Raw genomic sequence first — 24,398 nt, forward strand, 5'->3', positions numbered from 1 at the left:
AGCGAGCACGTGGGACAGCTCTGCTTTTCCCTCCGAATCCGCAGTGGGTGCACGGATGTCAAAAGCAAGGTTAGGCTCAATGACTCTAACAGATGCGCTGCTAATATCCTTGTCCCTCCGCTCACCGAGTTGTGCAGGGCTGGGACCCTTGAAATACAGCCCTGCCTGCTCCCCAGGTGACGGGGACCCCAGTGGAGCAACCAGAGATACGACCACGGCAGCTTGCTGTTTACTGTACGCAGAACTCAGAGTAATTACCACTCTCTTGCCTTGGCAGTGGCTGCTTGAACACTATTTTGTCTTGGATCATCCCCGCAGGCGAAACCTTTTCATCCCTCACAGAGGAACTCCCAATAACAGTTTTAACGGGCAGAGGGAAGGGAGGCCTCCTGCCATGCCCTGGCTTTGCTCGAATGCCAGCGCGTTAACCAAATTACAGAGCAAACTATTAATGGAAGCCTTTCGTGCACGTCCTGAATTCTCTCTCCTTCAGCTGTTAGCCTGTCTCCATCGTCTGAGCCCTTCGGGCCTCCAGGCAGCGCGGCCTCTCTCTGGGCACTTTCCCAGATGCAAGAGGGCAGTTCTGGAAAGGCCAAGGGACAAGAGGGGGGTATACACCGTTTGTTTTATACTAGTACCAGCCGGGAATGCCAGGACTCAGAATTGCAGCTCCATTACAAACGTATAGGCAGGTGACACTCGAAGAGCAAACGCTGCGTTTATACCACTCACGTAACAGAAGACCCTGCCAGGTTATCTTCAGGGGAATGAATGGGGCACGGGGCCTGTGCAGAGCTAGTTTCCAAGTGCAGCTTTGCCCCTGGCCTTGCTGTGTGCACTTGGGAATTGCTCCCCTGCCTGTCCTCGGTCTGTCTTGACTATTCAGAGTATGAGCTGCATAAGGGAGCAGTCGCCGAGTTGGTACAGCACCTTCCAGAGCCAGGCCCTGATCTCGGCGAAAGCTCCTCCCGTCATATCAATAACGCTGCAAATCCTTCCACCTCCTCCAGAACCAAGGGGGGATTCACACGAGTCAGAGCTGCACAAAACTCCACCGAGAAAACAAAGCCAAGACACTTGCTGCATCCTGGACTTGCAAGCCCCACTCTGCTCCCCGAGGCCCCTGTAAGGCCCAGAGGGTGGGCAACCTGGGCCCGGGCTGCCTCCATGCAGCTGAGTTTCTCACCTGTCCCAGCACTCTGCGGTTTGCAGCCTCAGCAGCAGCTGCCAAACTCCACCCCAGTGACGCATTTCTGTATCTCGAGGCCGGCGGACTTCCTGTGAGATTCACAGGTTCACGGTGCAAGCCGAGCTACGCCGCATGGACTGCTGGACCCCGGCCCTCATCTCCAACCGAGGGCACCGGCTTCAAATGCTGACTCGAAAAGCGGGGTGAGGGGGAGAGGGGAAGGATAATTAAGAGGCAACCCCACCAGGCAGGATTGCGTTGCACTGCAAGTGGCCTGCACTTGCAGGAAGGAGAGAAAGGATTTGGAAATTCCCCTCTGAATCACACCTCCCAGCTCGCCCACACCCGCGGCGCCCTCCTCGCCTCCCCTCCCCACCGCTCAGCCATGCGCCAGCTGTCTCCTCTCCCCTCTGACGCTCCCAGGAGCAAAGTGGCAGGTCCTGAGTTAGGAAAATCTTTAGGGTTTTATCACAGCCTTGTCATTAGGAAATGAGGTGGTGTCGTTGCAGGGGGAGGATAATGCCATGTAATTACCATAACCGCTCTCTGATCAGCCTCGGAGCAGATCTCAGGGGCGAGGTGGGGATGGGGGAGTTGCGAAGGAAGGCGCAGCCTTCTCTGCTGCTCTCCTGCACAAGTCCCCTGCTCCGCCCCACACAAGAGCTCCTGGTGTGTGGGTGTGTGCGTGTGTATGTGTGTATGCAAGCACACGCACGATGCACGCACGTGCTCATGCTCAGTCTGTCCCTCTTGCTCACAGCCATAGCTCTGTAACCTTTGCTGCCTTCCTGAATGGCACGCTGCTCGAGGCATGGCTCTGACCCAACATCATGCTATGGCTGGCGCCTCCCCAGGAGCAGACACTCATTCCAGCTTCCCGACTCAAGGACAGAAAAGAAAAGGCTTTTCCTGGAGGCTCATCCCCCTCGCAAAGCTTGTCCGGACAGCGAGCAATCTCCAGCAGGGCTGGCAGGACCCCAGCCAACCTATTCCCTCCCCTCTTGCAGCCACAGCCGGAGAGATGCTTTGTAAGAGCTACCAGCTCCTGGCAAAGACAAAGCCTGTTCACCCAGCTCCTCTAATCGCCCGCCGGGACAGCCTGTCAGACTGCAAGGCTCTGCCTTCTGCTCCAGGCCGAAGATGCAAAGCGGTGTGGTTCGGTTTTGTTTGAAGCGAGTCACGGAGAGGAGCAGATGCGGTCGCCTCTGAGGCCCCGCAGCCGGCACCCCCGAGGCCAGGGCACGGCTGTCCCCTACTGCGCACTTAGTCCAGCCTAGTTTGAAGTCTTCCGACATGCTGAGGCTCCTACCAGAATTATTTTTGCGCTCGAATTTCAGGGGAAATAAAATCTCACCGATTCTCTCTCTCTCTCTGCACTAATGCTGTTCTGGGCCTTGTCCCTGGGGAACAGAGAAGCAGATCTGCTGCCGTGGGAGCGAGGGTTGTACTCCGGGAACTGTCTCCTGGGGAGAAAGCTGCCTCCGTGACCTGCCAGCGCAGCCCTCACTCCGAACCTCTGATACGCTTGCATTTCCATATGAGACGCGAGAACGTTCTGCTCTGCTTGACAGCAGCGCCGGCGCGGCCCGGCTTCCACCCAGATACGGCTCGCTTTTGATCTCTAGCGTGCGCGCCGTGTGCGGCGGGGAGGGGGAAGGGAAGGTTACTGCGTCGCTGCTGGAAGGGCTTCCAGCCCTACAGGTGTTTTTTCACTCAGTCAGAGCGAGGGAGTGATTTACTCTGTTCTCCTGGCCTTGTCAGATGCAGCCGCCGCAGCTCCAGATACACCACGGGCCCGGGGTCATTTCTCCTCTTCAAGCGCTGGGTTCAGAGACAATGCTGTCGTGCCCGGACTGACAGCCGCGTCCCGGACTGGCGCGTGACATGACGGGATAAGGGTTTTAGATAGTGCCGTGGCAAAGAAGCAGCAAGCAAAGGCCGGAGAGAACGGCAGGGGCCTCCAGGCTTTACGATGAGCCCCGGGAGGGCGTTGTTCCCAGTTCCCACCCCGCTCCTACCACCACTCGCCTCAGGCACCTTGAGGCACCAAGCGGAGGTGGGAAGGGAAAACTGAAGCCAAGTTCTGCCTCCCTCCACGTTCCCGCTGCTCTTGGCCAGGCTGCTTTCCATGCTCCTGCACTGCCGGCTGGGGAGGCTGCGGGGAGAGCCGTGGTCCCGTTGCTAGACAGGGACACTGGGGGAAGAGGCTGCAGGAGCTGCTGCCATAAGGGTAAAGGATGGCCTGGTCTGGAGCACAATGTCAACCCAGTGCTTCATCACCCATCTTTCCTCCTTGTGGGTGGAAAAGGAGTTTCCCCAGACCATGCCCACTATTAACTCCTTATCCCTGTGTTTTCAGTGAGTTCTGGGCTCCAGCACAGCTCCACCGGACAACAGGGTTAAACACCATGGGCAGTAGCAGGTGCTCCCAAATGGTGACCCAGTGACCCTCAGTGGCTCACAAGACACTCACTGATGAGTGATCATGTAGTATTGATCTTGGTTTTTATTCCCAGCTACTCCATCACATTAAAGACAGCTGGACATATACCGAACCCTCCCCTCATATTGCCTTTCCACATCAGGAACTGATCCGACAGCCCCAGGGAACATGCATGGGATAGAAAGGGTCCACAAGAAATTTTCCCCACTGAGACCTAGGCTTTTTCAACAAAGTTACAGGCAGGAGGATCCCTGCACTAGCTCCTCCTAGGTACTTAGCACCACAGAATACTGTAAGCACTTTGGGGCCAGGATCACCTGTCTGGCCTGCTTGTATAGCACTTAGCAGGCAGAGACCAAGGTCAGGACTCAGGGCTCTCTGTGCTACCATGGCGCATGAAAATATCATCACTGAGGTCAGATCTCAGCAAGATCCAAAGAGCAAAGCATTTATGTGGACAATGAGCACATCTGAATTGCATTAGGAGGAATGAAAAGCTATAGGAGGAGACAGACCTCCCATCAGTGAAGCAGAGGTTGGGGATCAATGTCCCCTGGGTAGGGCCTGGCTATTACTGGGTTTTTAAGGCTTCTGGGAAGCAGCCGGTACTAGTAATCACCAAAGAAAAGACACAGGAGTATACGGAGCCCTGATCCAATCTACTCCAATGACTCGGATGTTGTGTGTGCCCCCCATTAGTACGATTTAAGAGCACGGATTGCCAGGCCAGAGGGGGAAAGTGCCCCACAGACCTGATACACCGCTTGGCCCTGATTCTGCTCGTCTAGGGAACCAAGCTGCTCAGTTGCAACTAGCACCATCCTGACCCCAGTAGGGGAAGGCCCTTAAATAGTGACATAGGGAGGAGAGGAACCCATAAATAGCCTCACAGATTACACAAGAGAGAGAGAGCATGGGCACAGACTGCCTTAAAGGCCTGGGAGGCTTTCTGAGAAAGGAAAGTGTGGGGGTAGACAATGAAAGTGTGGCAGAGCTGCCTCTGCTCAGTGTTTCTGGGGAACCCCTGGTTGAATGATTCAGGGAGAAAACCCAACCTAATGAGTCAGGCTCAGGAAGCAGGATTTAGACAGGGGCAGCCTTGTGAGTGGGTGGGAATGGGCTGCAAAAGCCCAGGGTTGCTTCTGATCTGAGTCTCATTTCACCAAAGTTAGGAGGGGAAATGGTTCTCACCCATCTCTCAGAGATGGGAGCATCCCCCCCACTCAGGGCAAACGCATCAGTCTGCAGAACCAGGTCCTGCACTGGGCTGGTGAGTGGAAGTCAGAGATCTGAAAGCAACAGGCTGGCCTCCGATTGCCAACTAGTTTAGCTGCTTCTCAGCAAGACCTCACAGACTGCTAACACCTTGATTCGTTTTCAAAGCATGCAATGGCTAAGGACTGCCCAGGCGACGGACTTGGCGAAGGGGGCTGGTGGGTAGCGTGTGCACTGACTGCTCTAAGGGAGCCCACTACAGACTGGTGTTTCATGGATGAATGCTGAAACCCAACATCTATTGCAGCACCCAAAGAGGTATTCCTACCAGGCCTACAGATGCACATCTGATGATAACACTAGGAGGAAGACAGGAAGCAGACACATGAATAAGCAACAGAAAGCAGTTCAGGGCAGCTGTATGGTGCCAGGTAGCCATAGCACCCAGCAGGAATTGCTGCTGGAATATGCATATGCTTCTAGGCTGGGATATAGAGATAAGAGGCAAGAAAGGGCCACATAAAGGGAAATTACTTAGAACAAGTGTACGTTACTAGGTACTGTTAGCAGCTATCAGATACCATTAGCACCCATTATACAAGATATTGTTAGCATCCAACGTCCTTCTGGAATACTAATGCTCTTCTGATTGTCATTTTGGGGCTGGAAGTCAGGAAGGAGGGGGGCAGCTAAAATAATATGATTTCAAATCAGCGGGCAGTGCAAGCACCACTGTGAGGCACTGCACCAACTACTCTTATAGGAAACGGCAAATGTTCCAGGATAAACTGCTGCGTACAGGAGTCTCTATCGAGCCGCTCTGCTTCTGTCGTGGGAGTCTACCGCTTTAAGAATCTCAGCTGCTGGACTCCAAAGGCTGTGAAACTAGACCTGGCTCCCAGGCAGCCTGTCTGCTGCTGCTTTTTTTTTTTTTTTAATAGCCAGAGGAGCGCAGGTTAAGCAATAATGATCGAGGTGGGCATTACTGACAGCTAATTAGTTTGAACTTAACAACAAAGCCTCTAACTGAACGGCCTGCAAAACCTCATTTAAGCAAACTCGAGACGAACTCATTAACTGCAGGCTCCATTACCCACTCCACTCCGCTGGCCGTAAAGAAAGTTTTAAAATTACGTTTATGGGAGCGAGACATAAAAACAAATCAAGGGATTAAAAAAAAAAAAAATCCCTAAAAAGGAGAGACCTTCTTTAGATTCTTCTCTCTGTAGGAACAGCCTCAGACATGCAGCAGGAACCACCAGACAAGGGTTATTATTCTCACTATTAGGCAATTTTTTTAATTAAAAAAAGGAGCAGATGCCAACATAATAATCATGTCCATGTTTTGTCTTAAATACCCAAACCAAGACGCTCCGCCTGGAATGGAAACTCCCCAAAAATCCGCCCCAAGAGCCGCCGGCTTGGTTTTTAGACTGTGCAATAATTATTCTAATTAAGGAGGTAATTCCCCCCCTCCCACACACACTCGCATACATGCTCTGACCTTCTGTGCACTGCGATAAAGAGAGCATTGGTCCCCTGCCTCAGCCCCGCACTCTCAGCATCTTCCCTCCCTCATTAATTTCAATTAAGTTCCGTTGTTAAGAAAGGGGAAAAAAGGGAAGTGTAGGGGGAAGAAAAGCAGCACTTACCCTTCGGGGACTCGCTTCGGGCTTTCTTGCTTTCTAAAGGACACTCACTGTTGCTGTTGGGAGAACATACTCTTCTCTTGCCTAAAATCTCATCTAGAAGAGAGAGACATGAGAAGCCTGAGTGTTAGATAATGCTCCACTTCGTTCCCTTCCACACAATCAATGCAAGACTTTTGCATTTTGCTTCCCACACACACACACACACACACACACGCACGCACACGCACACTCCCGAGTCAGGTTACGGGTGGAAGGGGGGGAAGGAGTGGGAAAAACAGAGGGAAAAAAAAAAAGAAAGTAAGAAAAATCCTCATCTGGAGAGCCCAGATCTGCTTCTCTAGTCATGCAGTCCGAAGGGATGTAATGACTGTTCACACAGTGATCAATGCAATGATTTCAAGCTGTAAATTCTGAATCTAGTTTATTTCCTTACTGAGTTTCATCGTTTGTTCTGCTGCCTTTTCTCCCCCTCGTGTTTCCACTCCTTTCATGCCCTGATGCAGAGCAACTGGGGGGGGAGAAAAGAGGGGAAAAAACACCCCCCTCCCGCCCGACTCTGAATCTTCCTACCACAGTCTGTCTCTCTTTCTTTCTCTCTCTCTCTCTCTCTCTCTCTCTCTCTGTTAAAAACCTCAAGGTCCTTAGCAATCTTCTCCCTCTAGATTGTACGGAAATGCTCAAGCCTTTTGCATTAGTGCAGCCTTACGAGCCAACACAAAATATCTAATATACAATTACAGCGTCCCCTGAACAGATTTAAAATCAATATCCTCCCATAATAATGCTGGAGAAACTGAAAGCATGATGCTGCATATGGGCAGGAAGGAAGAGACTGTTTGTCACTGCAAACATCAAATTCTCATCTATCAAGGGCTTGTTAAAGATGCAGCATCTTAAAAAAAAAAAAAAAAACCTTGAAAACAAGTACCATATTTGAGTGAGTATATGTTGCACCTGTCTACGAGTCAACCTGCATGAGCAGCATCTTGTTTGCAATGGTTAAGAAATGTTACAATTCAAACCAATGCTGTTTCATCCCAACAAACAAATGATTCCCATTCTACGTGACACTTTGAACCGAGCCACTGTCCTTAACACTAACAGCCACTCTGTATTACTTGGAGTTCAGCTAGCTAAATTCAGTTGCACTGACCTGGCGCTGTGCTGACCAACAGACCCAGGGTAAAGAGCTGCAGCTGACGCAGCGGGGAGCTGGGAACAGACTGTTAACATGTGGAGGGCAGAACCTGGCAATGCCCTTTCCAAAAAGGCATTGGAAATGCCTTTGTCCAGTAAGTGACATTAGAACTGCAAAGTTGTAAGTGGCATTTCAAGGTTTCAGAGCACACGGTCTGCCTATGACCTTATCTCGCCATGACCCCCTCACCTGGGCTGTTACCATAGCTGGGCCTCGGAGAGGACTGCAAAGGTCTGCAGCCACCCACAAGTGAAAAGCAAGCAGAATGCAAAAGGGAAAAAAAAAGGGAATGATTTGAAAAATAGACGGGCCAGGCTGGAGGCAGAGTCAAATCCTCAACGCATTTCACATTCGGACAGGCTTGGGGAGGAAGGTGGGGGTAATCTGAACTTTGCAGAAGGAGAAATCAAGGCGGGACAACTCGATGTCCTACCTGAAGTCACTAAAGTGCCAGCCCCCCAGCCTGTGCTAAGGTCGCCTGTCCCTCCCCTGGGAGCTCCTCCTTCTCCAGGCTGGTTTTCCTGGAGAGGCTAGCCTGGCCCTGCAAACCCAGGGAGTGGGGCTGAGACCATACGTCCTCCTCTGATCTGGGGTTTGTGGTTTCAGAACGCCGCAGTGCCACTGCTCTGCTCGCTACGCCCAACCTGGGCAGGAAGGGTGGGTCACATCACTGCCTAATCCCATCCATTTCAGGCAGAAAATATTCACCTGAGGAACTGGTGACACAGGATTTGAGGTCCTGGCTGCTGGCAACAGCTGTAAGTGCCTGCAGTGCAATTGCAGGGCTTTGCAACTCAGCCAAAGCACCTCGCCCTTTCTACCCTGGGTAGTCCACACACACAGCTCTGCCAACGCACCGCTGTTCTGACGTGCAGCGCGCCCTTAAAGTCCGAGACGCAGCTGGACTCCCCCTGCAAAAACCAACCATGCTGAAGACCCAGCCCCAGCCCCGACCCATGCGGGCTGGCATCACCTGTTCTCCTCGACATGGGCCCCTCAGCGTGGGTGCACAAGTGTTGTGGCCGTTGGAACATACTTGTGTGTGCCAGCTCACGGTTAGGGTCATGCCACCACGTATTTTCACCTGTGAAACAATCAGGATTTGAGCCAAGCCCTCCAGAGACACCATGCTAGGGTATCACCCCCCCAGGAGGCCTGCATGCCTTGAGCTAGCATCTCACCCTTGCATCCGATCCTGAGGCTCTGGGAGACGCAAGCAACAGCTTTTTGTCGACAAGTCCCCGTTTTCCATTTGAAAATTCAAAGGATGGAAAAACACCTCCGGGAGGGAGAGGGAGGGAGATGACAAGATTCTCGTTACACCTCCAGCGTGGGAGTGCTTTCCATTATGCTAAGCTTGCACCGCTGGGTGATGTACCTGCTTTGCATGTGGTACGCTTCCTTTTTAATTTCAAGCAGTTCCTCATTGCAATGAATTAGACCCGGGAACCAAAGAGGGGGTTGTGATGAAAGCACAGGCCTGGATGTACACAGACTCCCCACCCTTCTGCCTCCTGGCTCTACTGCAGACCACTGGACTCGAGGCAAGTCACTTCCCCTCGCTGCTTCTCCACTGCCCTCCACTGCCATCATAGCCCCTTGCATTATGAAGGACAGCCCCTGTCACCAAGAGCTTACAGGGAAAACAGGATAAAGAGTGGGGAAAAGGCCTCACCACTGAAGGGAACAGAGGTAGAAAGATCAAGTGACCTGCCCAAGCTGATACGTGAAGTCTGGGGCAGACCAGGGATCCAAATGTGGTTGCAGTCACACTTCTAACGAGGTGGTCTTTCTTCCTCGCTGTCGTAGCTGTGGGATGGGGTAATGCTGCCCACCCCACCAATGGAGGAACGTGCCTTCCTTGGTTACCATTTGAGTCCACCAAGATGCTTGGCTGCTACAGAAGAGGCAAAGCCTTCATATTCTATATCCAGGAGACTGGTCCTCTCCCCTGCAGAGCCCTGCGGTGGAAGCAGGGTTGATGTACCAGCTGCAGCTGGTGAACACGTGCCTTTTTACAGCGCCTGGCACCCCAGCCAGCCCTCCCAAAATGCCACTCATCACAATGGGTGGCCTTTCAAAATCTGCTCTTTGGACTTGCCCGTGAAGAAAAGAAGCCGGGGGGGGGGGAGAAGGGAAAGAAAATTTACACTCTGTCTTTGATCGAGTTCCCTCCTGCCTTGGCGACAGCGACGGCAGCCGCAGCGGTGGCAAAATAAAGTGAGTTTTGTAGATGAGCTGGCAACAGCAGCTTCCGGGAGCCCTGCCATCCCTAACGAGACAGGTTCTGCACTGCGAGTGGGTCGCTAAGCACAAGGATGGGGGCCAGCGGCCGTGGCGCCGTCAGCCCACAGCACCTGCAGAAGCCTGTGCGCTCCAGAAAACGAATGGCAGCCTCTCTCTTATTTTTTAAATCCCTTTTTCCACCCCACCTTTTCAAGGAATCGCAGAAGAGGCCAAATCAGGGCAGCCTTTAATATTGCAGTTGGAAATGAAAGACATTATCAGTGGGACAGAAGCATTATGAAGCCAGGCCGAGGCAGTCGCGGGAACAGAGAGTGCCAGGGCGGTCAGAACGCCCGAGAATGCTGATCACCTCCCCCCGTATGCTGCCGCCAGCCTGCCAAAAGGCCCGAGACTGCTTTAAACGAGATGCCGCGCTGAACCACAAGGCCCAGACTGGAGCAGGGATGCTGAGATCCAAAAGTGCCACTTGGAAAAGCAGCTGAAAGCACCTTCGCCTGAGCATCTGCTCCCAGCAATCTCAGTGTGACCTTCTGCAGGAGCCAGGTGGAGGAGAAAGCTCAGCCACCGCGTGCGACACTTCCAGTCAGTGCACTGAGATGTCACCAGGTGCATCAGGCCAGGGAAATAGGTCAGCGGGAGAAGGATGATGCTTCTGCCTCTGTGGAGGAATGCCCCTGCCCTAACACACACAGCACAGGGAAAAAGGGAACGGGTGTGACACCACAACAGTCTCACTAAAACCCAGGGAGATTTAGGGTTTGCCTGGGCAAGGCTGCAGCTCTGTTGGGACTTGGGATGCACCAGTCACATCCCGCTTAGGGGAAGGGAGTCCTGAGTGACAGTCCCGTTGCAGGTCGGTGGTACCTCCTACCCAGGACCTCCAAGCGCTGTGCAGGCTTGAACTGGGGAAGAGCCCTTGTTTTCAGAAATGCTGGAGGAGGCCAAAACTCCTTTTCTAATGTGACTTCAGCACTTCAGAGCCCAAAGTTTTGTGGCAGGTCAGCTGGCATCGAGTCCTGTCCTCATGAGGGCTCTGCCGAAGCCCAAACTGAAGAAATGCTGTCTCCACAAACAGCGGTGGTGGTTGGACCTGGTTGTGAGGATGGACAGGGTACCCCCATCACCACTCCCCTGTGGGCCCAAACTATTTCCACCCACAATCCCCAGCATAGGTGAACGGACTCCCACAGCACCTTGCAAAGGCCTGGTGCCATGGATCCTGGACAGTGCACCTAAAACCCGCGTGGCCAGATCCAGCCCAGGGGCATGACAACAGCAAGCCACACTGACACCGGGCCTGCAATTGCTAAACTCTGCAATGGAGACTGAACCTGAGGCATGTTGCTCCCAGCTGTAAACCGCTGGCTCTGGTGCAACCGAGTTTCAGAGAGGAATGCTAGAAAGGAGGGCGGAGGGCTTATCATGCGTCTCTGCAGACGCGGGAATGTCTCCAACAGCCTTTTAACAGCAACAGCTACGAAGAGGAGTCTTTGGACTTGACAGTGACCTCAGGCTCATGGGGGGTTCTCTCAAGGTGCCCTTTTCTCAGCCGGAATCCTGTCCCCCTGCAACACACCCCAAGCTTGCTTTTACCTTAGCCGGTCAACAGTAATAGCCTGACAGCCCAGCCAAGCCCTCTGCCAGATGGGTGGGTCCATGCTTTTTGAGGGGAGCACAGAGCAGAGACCAGTGTGGAGCATCTGTTGTGCCTCTCCGGTGCCAAACGTCCCCAAGTGCAGAGGGCATGGTGCTTCTGAGCAAGACCTGAGCAGATCTTGGGCACGCCAGGGGCTGGTCCCACATGCCCTGTCATGGTTTGCTGTGGAAGAAGCCCCGCTCCAGCTGGGTTGGAGGGGAGGTGACCAAGGCTCAGATGGAGCAAGATAAAGAGTCTTTCCCACCCCCCTGCTATTTTAACCAGGCAAAATGTCCTTTTGCTCTCCTCACTCCACCACCTCCTACTGAAGCCTGGGCTACAATCAGGATTTGAGCCAAGCCCTCCAGAGACACTTCCACTGGTCAGATCATAACGCCTCAGTGGCATCCTGACCTGCCTTTTTCGCAGCCCTTCCCTTGCTCCTGGCAGGACCAACCTGCTTCGGGACCCCCACTGCTCCATCCCTGCTGCTCAGCCTGTCCCTGCAGCCAACGTGTCAGGCTGGCAGGGACCCCGAGAAGCTGGCTCCCTGGTGTGGTGGGGGAAGGGGGAGACAGGAGTAGGGTGGCAGGGGGGCCTTGTCCATTTACCCTGAATCTGAGTGGTAGCACCAGCTTGCACAGTCCCACTGGCCTGGGAGCTGCACACAACAAAGGCTGCAAGCAATAGCGCGGACTCTCGCTGCCTGGCCCCTGCCTGCCGTGGAACAAAGGGAGGGAGAAGCGAGGGGTCATGGGAATTTCAGGCCTGGATCTGACTAAAGACAGCAGGTGCAGGACAAAAAGAAACTTGTCCTCACCCTCTCTTGCCTGGGGGGGGCAGAGGACCTGTGAGTGGAGGGCAGGGTGGAGCTCCAGAACAGGGCAGAGAACTGATAGGGCTCAGTGCACTGATCCATCCTTCTAACCCAAAGGGGGTAAGGACTAAGGAGGAGCCGTGCTGCAGCATTTAGAGCTGGGAAAAAGCCCAGTCCACTGCTGTAACCTTCAGGCACTCCCCCCCGTGCCACCCTTGAGAACTGGCCGGTCGTTGATTTTACCAGCTGTCTGTGGCAATCGCTCATTGTGACTAGCAGCAAAACCCCATGACCGCAGGTGACACGGTCACCCTAGAGCTGTCCCCGAACCGGTCGATGACCGGGCAGTTTATGGGCAAAGGTGCACAGGCATCACCTGCCTGCCTATCCCTTATACGAGTCATTGTTACGGCACGGAGCTGAGCCATGACAAGGGGGTTAATATTCATTGTCTGCAAAATCCAGCTCGAGGAGGATCTGCTGGGCTTAAGAGAGAACCAGATTCCTTTTATACGCCGCACAGAGCTCTTCGGCTGTGAGCTTCTGAGTCCCCGCTCTCTTTTAAGGAAGTTATAAGGAGTGGAGCCAGGAAGTCTTGCTGCTGATGGAGGAGCCTGGACTCCTACGTTCCCTCTCAGCACTGGGAAGGAGTGTGAGCGAAAAGCGAGCGAAAGGCGGTAGTAGTCTGTCCTCCAGGTCCCTGGCCCTAGCTCTGGGGGAACGGGGTGAAGTCAGAGAAGGATCAAATAAAAAACACAGGAATCCCTGATTCTGTCCTCGGCTCTGAGAAGGAGGATGTTACACCAGAGGACAGAGAGTTAGGACTGGACTCTATGCCTACCTCTGCCTGTGATTCATTGTGTCCCCTAGGGACAGTATCTTGCCTCTCTGGAGAACTAGGCCTCAGCTTGCCTATCTGTGAAATGGGCAATGCGACATTCAATTTGCTGCTCTGAACAGTGGTCAGTGCCTCCACTGGGAACCTCAGCAGCTCCTTGCGTTCCCTGGCTGTGCACCGTCACTGGGAAGTCCCACCCTGTTACTGCATGTTTTTGCTCAGGGAGCCACTGCCTCTTTGATAGCGTGGGGCCTTTTCCAGCCTCTGATACATCCCTGCTATCGCTGCTCCCCAGCTGCCCCCCCAGCCTCCCCCTTCTCTGGGCACCCATGACATGCATGGTGCCCAACCACAATGGCTAGCCAGCAATGTGCCAACAGGCAGCAGCACAGCACTGGGGCCCTGGCCCCGTTTCCCCCTGCCTGGGAAGGGACGCTTGCAAGGGGAGCACTATGCAGGGGCAGTTGCGTGTTGCTGGCAGCAGGAATGACGAGTGCCACGTGTGTGGCCTGTACCAGCGAGCCTGGCCACTTTGCCTCTGTCTGCCCACGTCTCCCCACTCCACTCTTGGAGGTGAGCACCAAAGGCAGCAGTTTTGGGCGGCGCTGCTGGCAGGGCTGCCCCCTTCGCACCATTCAGATGTCCGATTGCGCTCATTCAGCCCCTGAAAAAAAACGGCGCGGCTCCAGCCCGTGACAGCTTTGACAGCCAGACTCCTTAATTCCTTTTTCTTATTCCCTTAATCTGTCATCTTTATCAGGCTGGGGAAGTGCCAGGCGGCATGCAGGAGCTCCGGCCCCGATCAATCTCCACATTACAGCTGACAGAATGGTGCTAATAACTTATTGATCTCATGTTTGCGAAGCCCCACTGGGGCTGAAAGGCTGCCATTGATTGGCTTGAGGGAAAAGAGCCTCTCAGCTGAGAGCAGAGAGGAAAGCCTTCAAATTGTCTTCTTCCCAAGGAGCTCAGAGCCAGAGGGAGGGTGAGGAAGGGAGGACAGGGAGAGGAACAGAGGACAGGAGAAAACTGGGGGGAGAGAGAGAAAGAGAAGGATGTGCACAAGAGGAAGGAAGGAAGGACTTGTTTGTGAGAGAGCTATAAGAAAGGAGGAATGGAAGGATAGAAAAGGAAAGACAGGGAATGGGAGAGAGAGGAGGAGAGAAGTAAATGGAGGGAGATAAACTAAGGAACAAAAAGATGCTTTAGAGATGAAAACTTAAGCAGCAGATGGGCTCCCCTCTGGGTGTGGGCAGCAAAGGGTTAACCGAGAGAGCTCTGCCTCCCTGGAGCAAAGCCCCCAACCCCATCTGCAGCCGCACATCCTTGCTGAGTGCTGCCCAGCTCCCCTGGCCGCAGTGAGTCCTGCATGACCCCAAGACCCAGCCCCCTGCGCTGGTGGCCTGGGGCTGGGGGACAGTGGGTCAGAGGGCTCTTGCAGCCAGTACAGGTAAAGAGAGCCCAGGAAACAACATCCACAGGCAACAGGGAGAGCCCTAGGGTGCTCCTGCTCCCTGCGGCTCTCAGGCAGCCTGGGTGAGACCCCAGCAGCACTGCTCTGATGGCGCGGGGGGAGCTGGGCTGGGCTCTGATCCCCGCAGAAGCAGCCCTCCCCTCTAGTTTGCCAGTCTCAGGGCTATGACCGCAGAGCTGCTGCTCAAGTCCAGGTTCATGCCAGGCTTCTCCAACCACATCCGTCGGACAGCCTGGGGCAGGTTTAAAACCTCATTCGCTGTGTCCTGGGGAGTAGCTTGTCATGTCTCTTGGCTCGCACACCCACGTACCTGCCTCCAGCCAGAGGGGCTTTGCTCCTCCATGCACCAGAGCCCTTCACAAGCTGCTGAGCCATACGGCACGGGCACAGCTGAGTGCATGGAAGAAAGCGAAGAGCAGCAGGTAACCCAAGGCTTTTTGCCAGGGCAGCTTGTCACAGTGCGGGCGCTCCATTAACATACCATGGGGGGGAAAAAACAGCCTATGCACTAGAAGTAAGAGGACTCATTCTAGGCACAGTCTGGCCAAATTCAGGGCAGCCAGTCTTGATGATCTATATCAGGGGTGCCCAGCCCCTGGCCCACAAGCCAGATCCAGGTCTGTGTGGAACCCTGTGGCCCACGGGCCTGTACATTAGATCAGGCGGACAGAGCAGATGTAGGGCCTGATCCCCACACACAGGGCCAGGCAGTGGTAGCACAGGGTACTGATTCCAGCATGCAAAGCTGAACAGAGATGGTGCAGGGCCCCAATCTTGGCGCACAGGCCCAGACAGAGGCTGCAAGGAGCTAGCTGAGGCTGTGCACAGCCTGATCCAAGCATGCGAGCCTGAGCCAGCTCATGGACCACCCCACACCACTCATCTGGTCCACAGGGCCAAAGGATTGAGCACCATGGATCTATACTGATATATACTCACTTATATGCATGCGTGCAACATCCATATGCACTTGAATCACAAGCCTACAGATACATGTGTGCATACCTACACGTAAAATACGCACCTTTTTATAAATGCACACACATGCCCATGTAAATGTGCACATTCACACGTGTATGCACGCGCACAGACACAGGCATGCTCACATTATAGAAGCATGCAGGCTTTCACGGCCATATTTATATGCACACATCCAGAGACTTGCTCCTTTGGAAAGTATGAGATCTTGGTGCTGGGTTTACAGCTCACGGGGAGGTTGGGAGCCGCAATTCATTTCCCACTCCCTTTCCCCACCTCCAGCTGGCAGCAAGCGAGAGCGGACAAGTCAGGTGCCACATTACGGCCCGTATTGGATTTCTATATATAACATCAGTGAGATGTCACCACGTCAATGATTTGTTTCTGCTCTTTACTTGCTGCCTGCGAGACACCTGGGGAAGGAGCGGTGGGGGGGGTGGGGGAGGAGGAAGGCTATTTTTGGGAGCAGGATGATTTTCCTCTCCCTAGAGCTGTAAAGAGGTAGGGAAAATGTCTGTACTATTTATTCCACTTACCAACATAGTGGGAGTGAATAAGAGGTCTCTGCCCATGCTGGGCACATGGAAGAAAGAGCTCCACTGCCCAGCTGCAGCCTTACTAGAGCCAAGTGAAAAGCATGAAGGCTTTAAGCTTCAGGGTGATATGGTACGGCCCCTTGCTCCCCCTGATTAAGGTGGGAAGTCAGAGTGACCTGTCCAGGCTACTGCTGAGGACACTCAGGCCTTGAACCTTGCTGCCAACTGGGGTTTCCCTCTGGTACCCAGAGAGCAGTGCCAAACTCCTGCAGCTCCCATCGCTCCTGCAGGAAGTCCATAAGGAGCCTATTCTCCTTTATAACACAGCCACAGAAAATTAACACACCCATTTGCTTCAGCCTGCCAGGAAACTGGGGCTCACCCAGAGCCCACAATGAAGCCAAAGGAGACACTGCGCATTCATACCTTTGGGTTCAGGAGACAGAAAGGCAAAGAAACTCCCCACAAGTCACACAGCCAGGGAATAAGAACTAAGCCTCCTGAATACCAACCCAATGCCATACACACTGACTTTGTCACTCCTACGTGGCTGTAAAGAGGACTTGCATTTCCTCCGCGTGTCTCTCTTACTCTCCTGAGCCTGGGTTCAAACCCAGCGTGTGACAGCACTGCAAGAGGATGCTGGTAACCTTCAGCTCCTGGCAGGCACCGGCCACAATGATGAAACGCACAGGAGCAGAAGACAGAGGAGGGAGGAATCCAAGATCCCAGCCCCTGATCAAAACCACCCAGAGAAGTGGCATCGACTCTCGCTCCATCCCCGGTGCTGCCTAGGTAAACAGCTGTCCTTCCCGATAACATGCATACACAAAGGTGGCTGGCTTACCACTCCCGCATGCCCATTTGGGGCTGATTTTCTGCTCAATTTAAGACAGCAATTCAATAAAGCCTTTTTTTTTTTTTCCCCTTCTGAAAAAAAGGAAAAGCCTGTCTGCATCCTGGCTCATTATGCCACGCTCAGAAAACAGCCCGTTCGTTGCAATTCTGTCTCTAATCATTAGCCGCGACATCCCCAGCTTCAGACTCTTCAGCACCCCCCAGCTTTAACTCCTTCCACGTATGCTAAGGCTTTAGGGCTGGATGCAAAGCCCACTGCCATCACTGGAGCAGAGGTTTCCACTGACAATTCATTGGGCTCCAAGTCAGACCTGGGGAGACCAGTATCAGTAACACAACATGCTTTGAGCATGTGTACACATACATGCATGCACATGCACTCACACACAGACATAAGCCTTCCTGAAAATCTCCAAAGAAGTTTTTAACATGAACCTATTCAAATTTTCACTCCTGATTTCAGCACCTCTCACAACCTGGCCCAGCCAACGGAGCATGAGACTTGGACACCGGAGACCTCATTCACAGATTTGGGCCTGAGAAAGAACAAATAAACCAGAGAGAAATCTGAAAGACAGACTTTTGCCCAGAACATCTGGACATTTTGCATCTGGTTAAAACAGATTCCTTTATCGTTACTTGGGTCCTTGTAGTAACTCGAAGCTCCAGTCATGGATGCTGCGCTAAGCACGGTTCAAGCACACTGTACCTCTATGGAGGATATTGGCTGTAGATATATTTATTACTGCAGCCCCCGCAGTTCCAACCAGCGTAACTTAATACAGTAGTGATATAATCATAGGATCATATGGAAAAAAGGGTCTGGAAGGGGCTTTGAGACATCACCCAGTCTGTCTCCCTGCCCCGTGGCAGGATCAGCCTTGCTCCTAATGCTTTACCAAAGAAAAGCATCACCCTCTCCATCTTGTACATGGGGAAATCAAGGCACACAGCAGTGAAGCAACAAGCTCTCCCAGCAGGTGGCGGAGTAGGCTACCTGAGTCCTGACCCAGAGCATTTATTCAATAGGCAGCACTGCCTTTCATTGGGGACACCATCATGGCACATGCCGCACACATGCATACGAAAAGGCAGTCAGTCCCTGCCCCAAAGAGCTTGCAATCCAAGGGGAGACAGGAATCCTTCCACGGGAATTACTCATTATCATCAGCCCTCGGTGACAGCGCACCGACCCCCGGGTGCCTGCGTGGCCTCCAGAGACCCAAGGCTCCCAGGTGCCAACCAGGCCTTCAGAGCACAGGGAAGCCAAAACCTCAGCCATGCCCTAACGTGCATGTCCCTCGGGATTCACTGCAGGCAACCAGAACGGCCTCTGGCCCTGCTGCTGTGACAGGTGCATGGGGGACACCATTCTGCCAGGCCACGAGGACCCCCACACGCACCCCCTGCCTCCTCTAGCACCCAGAGGTCTGATCCTGGTGGCCATACTTGGGCAAGCTGAAGCCAGAAGGGCTCCAGGCAGGACTTGCCCTGCTCCACAGTGTGGGGGGGTGACTAGAGAAAAAGGGGGTGGGAAAGGAAAGAGAAGGGGTTATTCTCATCCCCTTCTGCGAGTGCTCCTGGAGCACAGAGGGAGAGGGCCCCTCCACCTCCACCGGTGGCTGTCTCTGCAAGGCCCTCCCCCGGCAGACGGCATTAGCCAAACTGGATAGAGGGGATTGGCCTTGTTTACAGACACACAGCCAGCTTCTTAGAGGGGCTCTAAATCTGTTTGATGTGCAAACCACCGGCTTTGCCGCCGTGCCTTTGCCGAGCTGCCCTGACGCTGCTCATCCTTATGCACACGTGGCCCTATCAAGATTAGAGGCACCTTGTGCCATCAGCCCCTCTAGAACAATGCCCTCTGCTGCGCCTTGTCCGCTGCCCCTTCTCCCTCACCTCCCTTTGCAAACTGCTTGTATATTATTAACCCCTCCTTTAGGTGGGGTGACCCCCTCCTCTTCCCTCCTCTCCAGCCGCACTACATGTCAGATGAAGCTAAGCCTCTTACTGGCTCTCCCTAGGCAAGCTCTCAAGGAGGACAAGTCCCAACATTTTTTCCACATGCTATGTTATACCCCAGCTGTGGCCCTGAGCACAAAGATGGACCTCCGTGCTACTGAAAGTCACTCTGAAGAGGGGATGGGGCATCCTGGGGGTGGAGGACGCTGGTGAGATTAGGAAAGAGGAAAGGGGTGAAGGAGAAGGGAACACTAATGCATGCCAGGGAAAGGGCACTGGCCCCTCCTGGCTCAACGGAGGGTGTTTTGTCTGTAGGACTGTGTCTACACTGCACCCAGGGGACTGGCAACTAAGTTAGCAAGGCCTGGGTGCAAGAGTTCCCACCACAAAACCCTACGTGCCGCAGTGCCCTGCACTCACTCATGTGCATCTGGGGGCATATCCCATGGCTCTGTGCACCGAAAGGCTTTATGACCCTTCTCCAGGCAATGACAGGAGAACGTGTCTGTCTTTAGAAGGGAATTGCAAATGATGGTCAGATGTATCTTGTATCCGCACTGTGAGGCATCGGGTGGATCCCAGCCCGGGTCCAAGCAGAGCCCAGGTCCTAATCCCAACAACCCACAGCAGGCCAACTGCCCCGGGCTTCAAGTGCCTTCAGAACCAGGTCAGCACTTCTACCATACAGACAACAGAGGGGTCGAGGGCCAAAGCTGCGGAGGAGTACCATGCAGACCTGCAGGGTAGACCCGCTGCAGATTCCAGCTGGATTATAGCTACTGGTTGGACTGGAGAAGTGCCCCAGGGCAGGGCAGACAGAGAGAGAAGCCCCTTCCTTATGCCGAGTTTGCTGCTGCTCTGTGAAACCTTGACACACTTAGGCTCAGGCTCAGGCGGAACAACCATCAGCACCCATCAGGCTTGCGTCACCTGGCATGGGGAGCCCAGGGGACAGTGCTGGGAGGGGATGGGGGGACAACTCGCCCACGGATTGAGGGTCCCCACCTCTTCTACCTCTGAATCAGGCACCAGGCAAAGGGGGGTGGGGAGAGTCTTCTGTTGAAACACCTTATTTGGGGGCAGCTTGGAGTTATTGGAGATATTCGTAACTGATTCCTCCTTAACTGCAGGAACATAACCCCCATTGCGGGTGAGAGGGCACAGACACCTTGAGAAAGAAAATGCCCATCCCCATACTGCTCTGGGATTTTAACCAGCACTTCCCTCTGGGACACCTCCCCCAGTAGCAGCATCTGTTTGGTGCACACAGCTGTGCCCTGTAGCTAAAGGAGCAAAGCATCTCAATTCTGGCTGCAGAACCACTCCTGAACCGGGGTAGGGGAACACAAGTGGGGGGCTGGGACCAGAGGCGATGGAAACCGCATGAAGAGAGGAGGGAAAGCGATGCTCCTAGCCGTAGCTGCTGAAGGCAGGAAGGAATGAAGAATCGCAAGGACAGGGAGGGAGGTGGGGGACAAGCCCTGAGCCAAGCCTGGGCTGAAGTCCATCAGCCAGTTAATGATCAGGAGGTACAAATGGGACAGCTGCTTCCTGAAACCCAGGGCACCGCGCCGGCTCCTGCAGAAATCCGAGCGCAGCACTGATAATAATTATAATAAATCTTCCGTGCCGGAGAGCGTGCCCAGCACACACAGGTTTGCTCCGTGATTAAGAGATCTCCGTAATATCTTAAGGTCCCCAGTGGGCCCAGAGCAGCGAGATACAGCTACATGCATCAAACGCATAAGAATATCTCAATCATTACCACAGCCAACGGTGGCTCCGAAGCCGATCGATAGGGCAATTAGATTTTATCAGCGCGCGCCTTTCGGCCTCCTGCTTCTGCTGTCCTTGCAAAAGCTGCCATTCCCCCTGCCTGATCAGGGCCTTTATGTCCTGCTGAGAAACACTGGCTAGAGCCGGGTAGGTTTTTGCCCTTTGCAGCTGCCATTTCTTTCATGTTTCGTTGGAGTTCAGGTCCCGACCACGGGGAACACTTCTGACTGCGCTCAGCTGCAATGACGTGCAGCCAGGCCTCCAGCCCTGCAACACGTGCATGGCACCAGCGCAGGTAGAACTGCCTCAAGGGGCAAATCTTCACGACAGGCTCTGCTGTGCTCCTCTGCAGCAATGGCAGGGCAGAAGCAGTGGAGTCTGGTGCTGGACAGGGAGTAAGACATGCGACGAAACCATTGCAATCCATCTGCTCCACACTCCCCTTCACCATCGTGAGCCACCTCAGATTCACCCACCTTCATAAAGCATTTGGAGACAGGCTGGCAGGCCTCGCATGCAGGGCCCCAGCTCCTGTGCTTAAAACAGGGCTCCTCTTCTCCCACTATTTTCTCAGCCTGGGCTATTTATAATGCAGCCTCTTCAGGGCTGTGGCCATCTCTTGTGATGGGTACGTACAGCACCGAGCACACAGGGAGTCAGGCCCCAGCAGCTACCACCATACAAGCAGCAAAGCACAGGAGTCACTTTGTCTCAATTGTTTTCTCTCATCTTTCCTAATAGGTGGCCCTAGCCCCAGTTCCACCATCAGCCAAGCCCAGCATTAACTACTGCTAACGAGCTGCTTGCAACAATTTAGTGGTGGCATTTTGCACCTCTCTATTCTGGGTTTGCATCCCCTTGCCCCCTGCATGGTCGGTGTCCAGGAATCAGCTGGTGGGATGGAGGCGGGGGGACCTGATCCATGCATGCTCTCATGACCCAGCTGTCAGGCTGCCTGAGGTACAGGCAGAGAGATCCACCTCCAGACACCAGGGAGAACCAAAATCCCAACTCTCCCTGTGAAACAGTGACAGTCCCTGCCTCCCCGCACCTTCACTTCTCCACTTTCCGCCCCTGTCACTGCCTCCTCCTTTGCTGTTCAGCCCTTCTCAGACGCACCAAATCCATCACCTCCTGAAAGGCTGTCACTTGCCTGGTGGCCTCTCGCGGTCCTGCCCATCTCTCTCTCAGCTCAGATTCGCAGTACGATACAGGACAGACATTACCACCCTCCTCACTGCAAACAGTCCTGGACACCCACGTTCAGGGCCAGACACAGGCATGGGCTAACCGGATAGCCACCTGGGCCCCAGACAGAAACGGGGCTCCAAAATGGTAATTTTAAAATTATTATTAACATCATCTCCGGCGAAGGGGAGCCCGATGCTAAAAGTTCGCCTGGGGCCGCCAGGAGTCTAGGTACGGTGCTGCCCATGCTCAGCAGCAATCTCATGCCAATCAGGATGAAAAGACATCCAAGCCAATCCGCCAAGAGCCAGACCCACCCCCATCTCGTTCAATGCATGTGCTTCTGCAGGGGTTGGGGAGTTCCCATTTTCACCACTTCACCCCGATGGAAATAAACACCAGGGCACCCTTTGCCCTGTCTCTACTGCTCTGGATCCCAAAGGCCTTTCCCAAGACTAATACAGCCTCTTGGGCCCTCCGCAAAGGAAATGACTTTAAAACCCTTTTTGCAAAGACAACTGTAAAGCTGCTCAACGTCGCTGAGGGTGTAACAGCAATTGGAGCCTGTGAATTTGACTGCAGCCCCTCTGGGACCAAAGTTGCGCCCAGATCCCAGGGAGCATGCTAAAGCCCATTAGTGGCTCTCCCAAATGCAAACGGGGTGGAGGACGTTCCCAGCATCCAGCACTTGCTGCCGAATGTGCCCTCGCCACTGTAGAGGGGGACCCAGCCCACTGAGATGACCTCTGCTTCAGCACAGCAAGGATGTGGGAGCCAAGTGACCTTGTGAAAGGTCAGGCCACTGCGCACCGCCAAACAAATACCCTTGCAAAGAACCGGCAGGGCCAAGGCAGCGTGGGGAGCTGCTGATTAATGCAATTACAAATCACACCGTGCTCTCTGCATGGCCTTTCTGCTTCGCTGGCCACTAAACCCCCAGGGACTGCAACTGCCTCACCTGCCATTTAACACAGAGGGCGAGAGCCGAGAAGCGAGAGGAGCTGAGGTGATGCACGACCGCATGGCTTAATCGTTACCAAATACATCACCTCTTTGGGGAGGAATAGTAAGGGACTCACAGACCTTACTTGGAGATCTAAAGTTAAATGCTACACAATAAGGCATAGCTGCAAAAAACCAAAAAAGCTGTCCAAGTGAGGAGGGGGAAGGGGAGGGAACTCAGAAAGCCTCAGCTGTAACTTTTCTCTCCCAAGCCACAGAGGACAAGAGAGCCAGGCATCCCGGCTGCTTACCTGCTGCTCCCAAGCCGACGTCGATGCTGGTTCTCTTGAATTCACAGCGACTCTGGGTCTCTGGCATAACGAGCTGGCGGCTCTGATGCAGGTTGGAGATGATGGTAGAGAGGTCGCTATCACGGCTGCAACACAGCAGAAAAACACCAGGTTAAGGAAATCCTATTTGCCACCACATAATTGCTCTGTGTGTGCGTCTATCTGTGTGTGTCTGTGTGTGTGTGTGTGCACACGCAAGTGTGCATGCAAGGTTGAGTGTGTGTGTGCATGCTGGCACACATACACGGAAGTCTCTTATCTGCCCTGGCCATTTCTGAGTTACAGGGGAGATTCTCCCCCTCCCTCACTTGAAGTCCCCAAGCAACCTCCCTCGCTTTTGGGGAGGGCAAACTAAGCAGCAAGTCCTCCCAGAACTGCCTGCTCCCACCCTGCAAAGCGCTCTGCGGACACCAGCATCTGAGACCTCAGCCTTGCCAGGGGGAACTTGTCCCAGGTCAAAGGACCAGAAACGTGCCTGAGACATCGTCCTGCCTATTCCTACACTGACACAAAACTAGAATTCAAATGGGTGATAGCGGGGTGATAAGATAGCTGGCACACTGTTGTTTGGGAAAAAATGGATAGCTTTTTAGTTCTACCATGTGTGTCAGCCGGTTTTACTTGCTCGAATAATATTTTTATATCCAGAGCACTGCCACAGACCCACCATGGTCACAGAAAGTTAAGAAAACAACCTTGCTTGTAAGACCCATTTTCACCCCATCACTCTATAACAGATACCAAAATAACTCCCTCTTCCTTTTGGGATATGAACACACATTACAGAAGGTGTCTAAATATTATTCTTCCTGTTATCCTGGCATCAAACTACTTTAACCCCCCTTCCCTCCCATGGAACGTACGAGAGAGAGAAGGAGAAGAGCAAAGACATTCACTGCAGCAACTGCTAGATTTAAGACTGTAAAGTTCCCTGCCTTACCAATCCTTGCCTTCATACATTATATATAACAATTGCTGATAGAGACAGACATAAATACAGATAATAGACGACATTTAAGAGAGAGAAAGCTGCATGCCCCCCTGCACATCTAGAAGTAAACGCTGGAAAGTCTCCATCCGTTTTGCTTAAAGGTGTACG

The 24,398-nt window shown here is 53.5% G+C and overlaps 1 protein-coding gene across 6 annotated transcripts in view; it reads right to left on the reverse strand.

Moving 5' to 3' along the window:
- Window positions 1-24,398, reverse strand: part of SAMD11 (sterile alpha motif domain containing 11) — a 152,849-nt gene that overhangs the window by 36,934 nt on the left and 91,517 nt on the right. For 4 of the 6 annotated variants that reach the window (XM_090023494.1, XM_090023492.1, XM_090023491.1 and 1 more), the window contains 3 exons: window positions 23,261-23,385; window positions 8,671-8,781; window positions 6,500-6,592 (listed from right to left, as the gene is read on the reverse strand). In XM_090023494.1, the coding sequence (XP_089879620.1) occupies window positions 6,500-6,592; window positions 8,671-8,781; window positions 23,261-23,385 (329 nt within the window). The remainder of the gene's footprint in view (window positions 1-6,499; window positions 6,593-8,670; window positions 8,782-23,260; window positions 23,386-24,398) is intronic. The other 2 variants (XM_090023495.1, XM_090023493.1) reach the window with 1 other exon arrangement.

This window comes from Crocodylus siamensis, chromosome 12, assembly GCF_052110815.1.
Source record: "Crocodylus siamensis isolate JL-2025a chromosome 12, ASM5211081v1, whole genome shotgun sequence".
NCBI classification, from domain to species: Eukaryota; Metazoa; Chordata; order Crocodylia; family Crocodylidae; genus Crocodylus; species Crocodylus siamensis.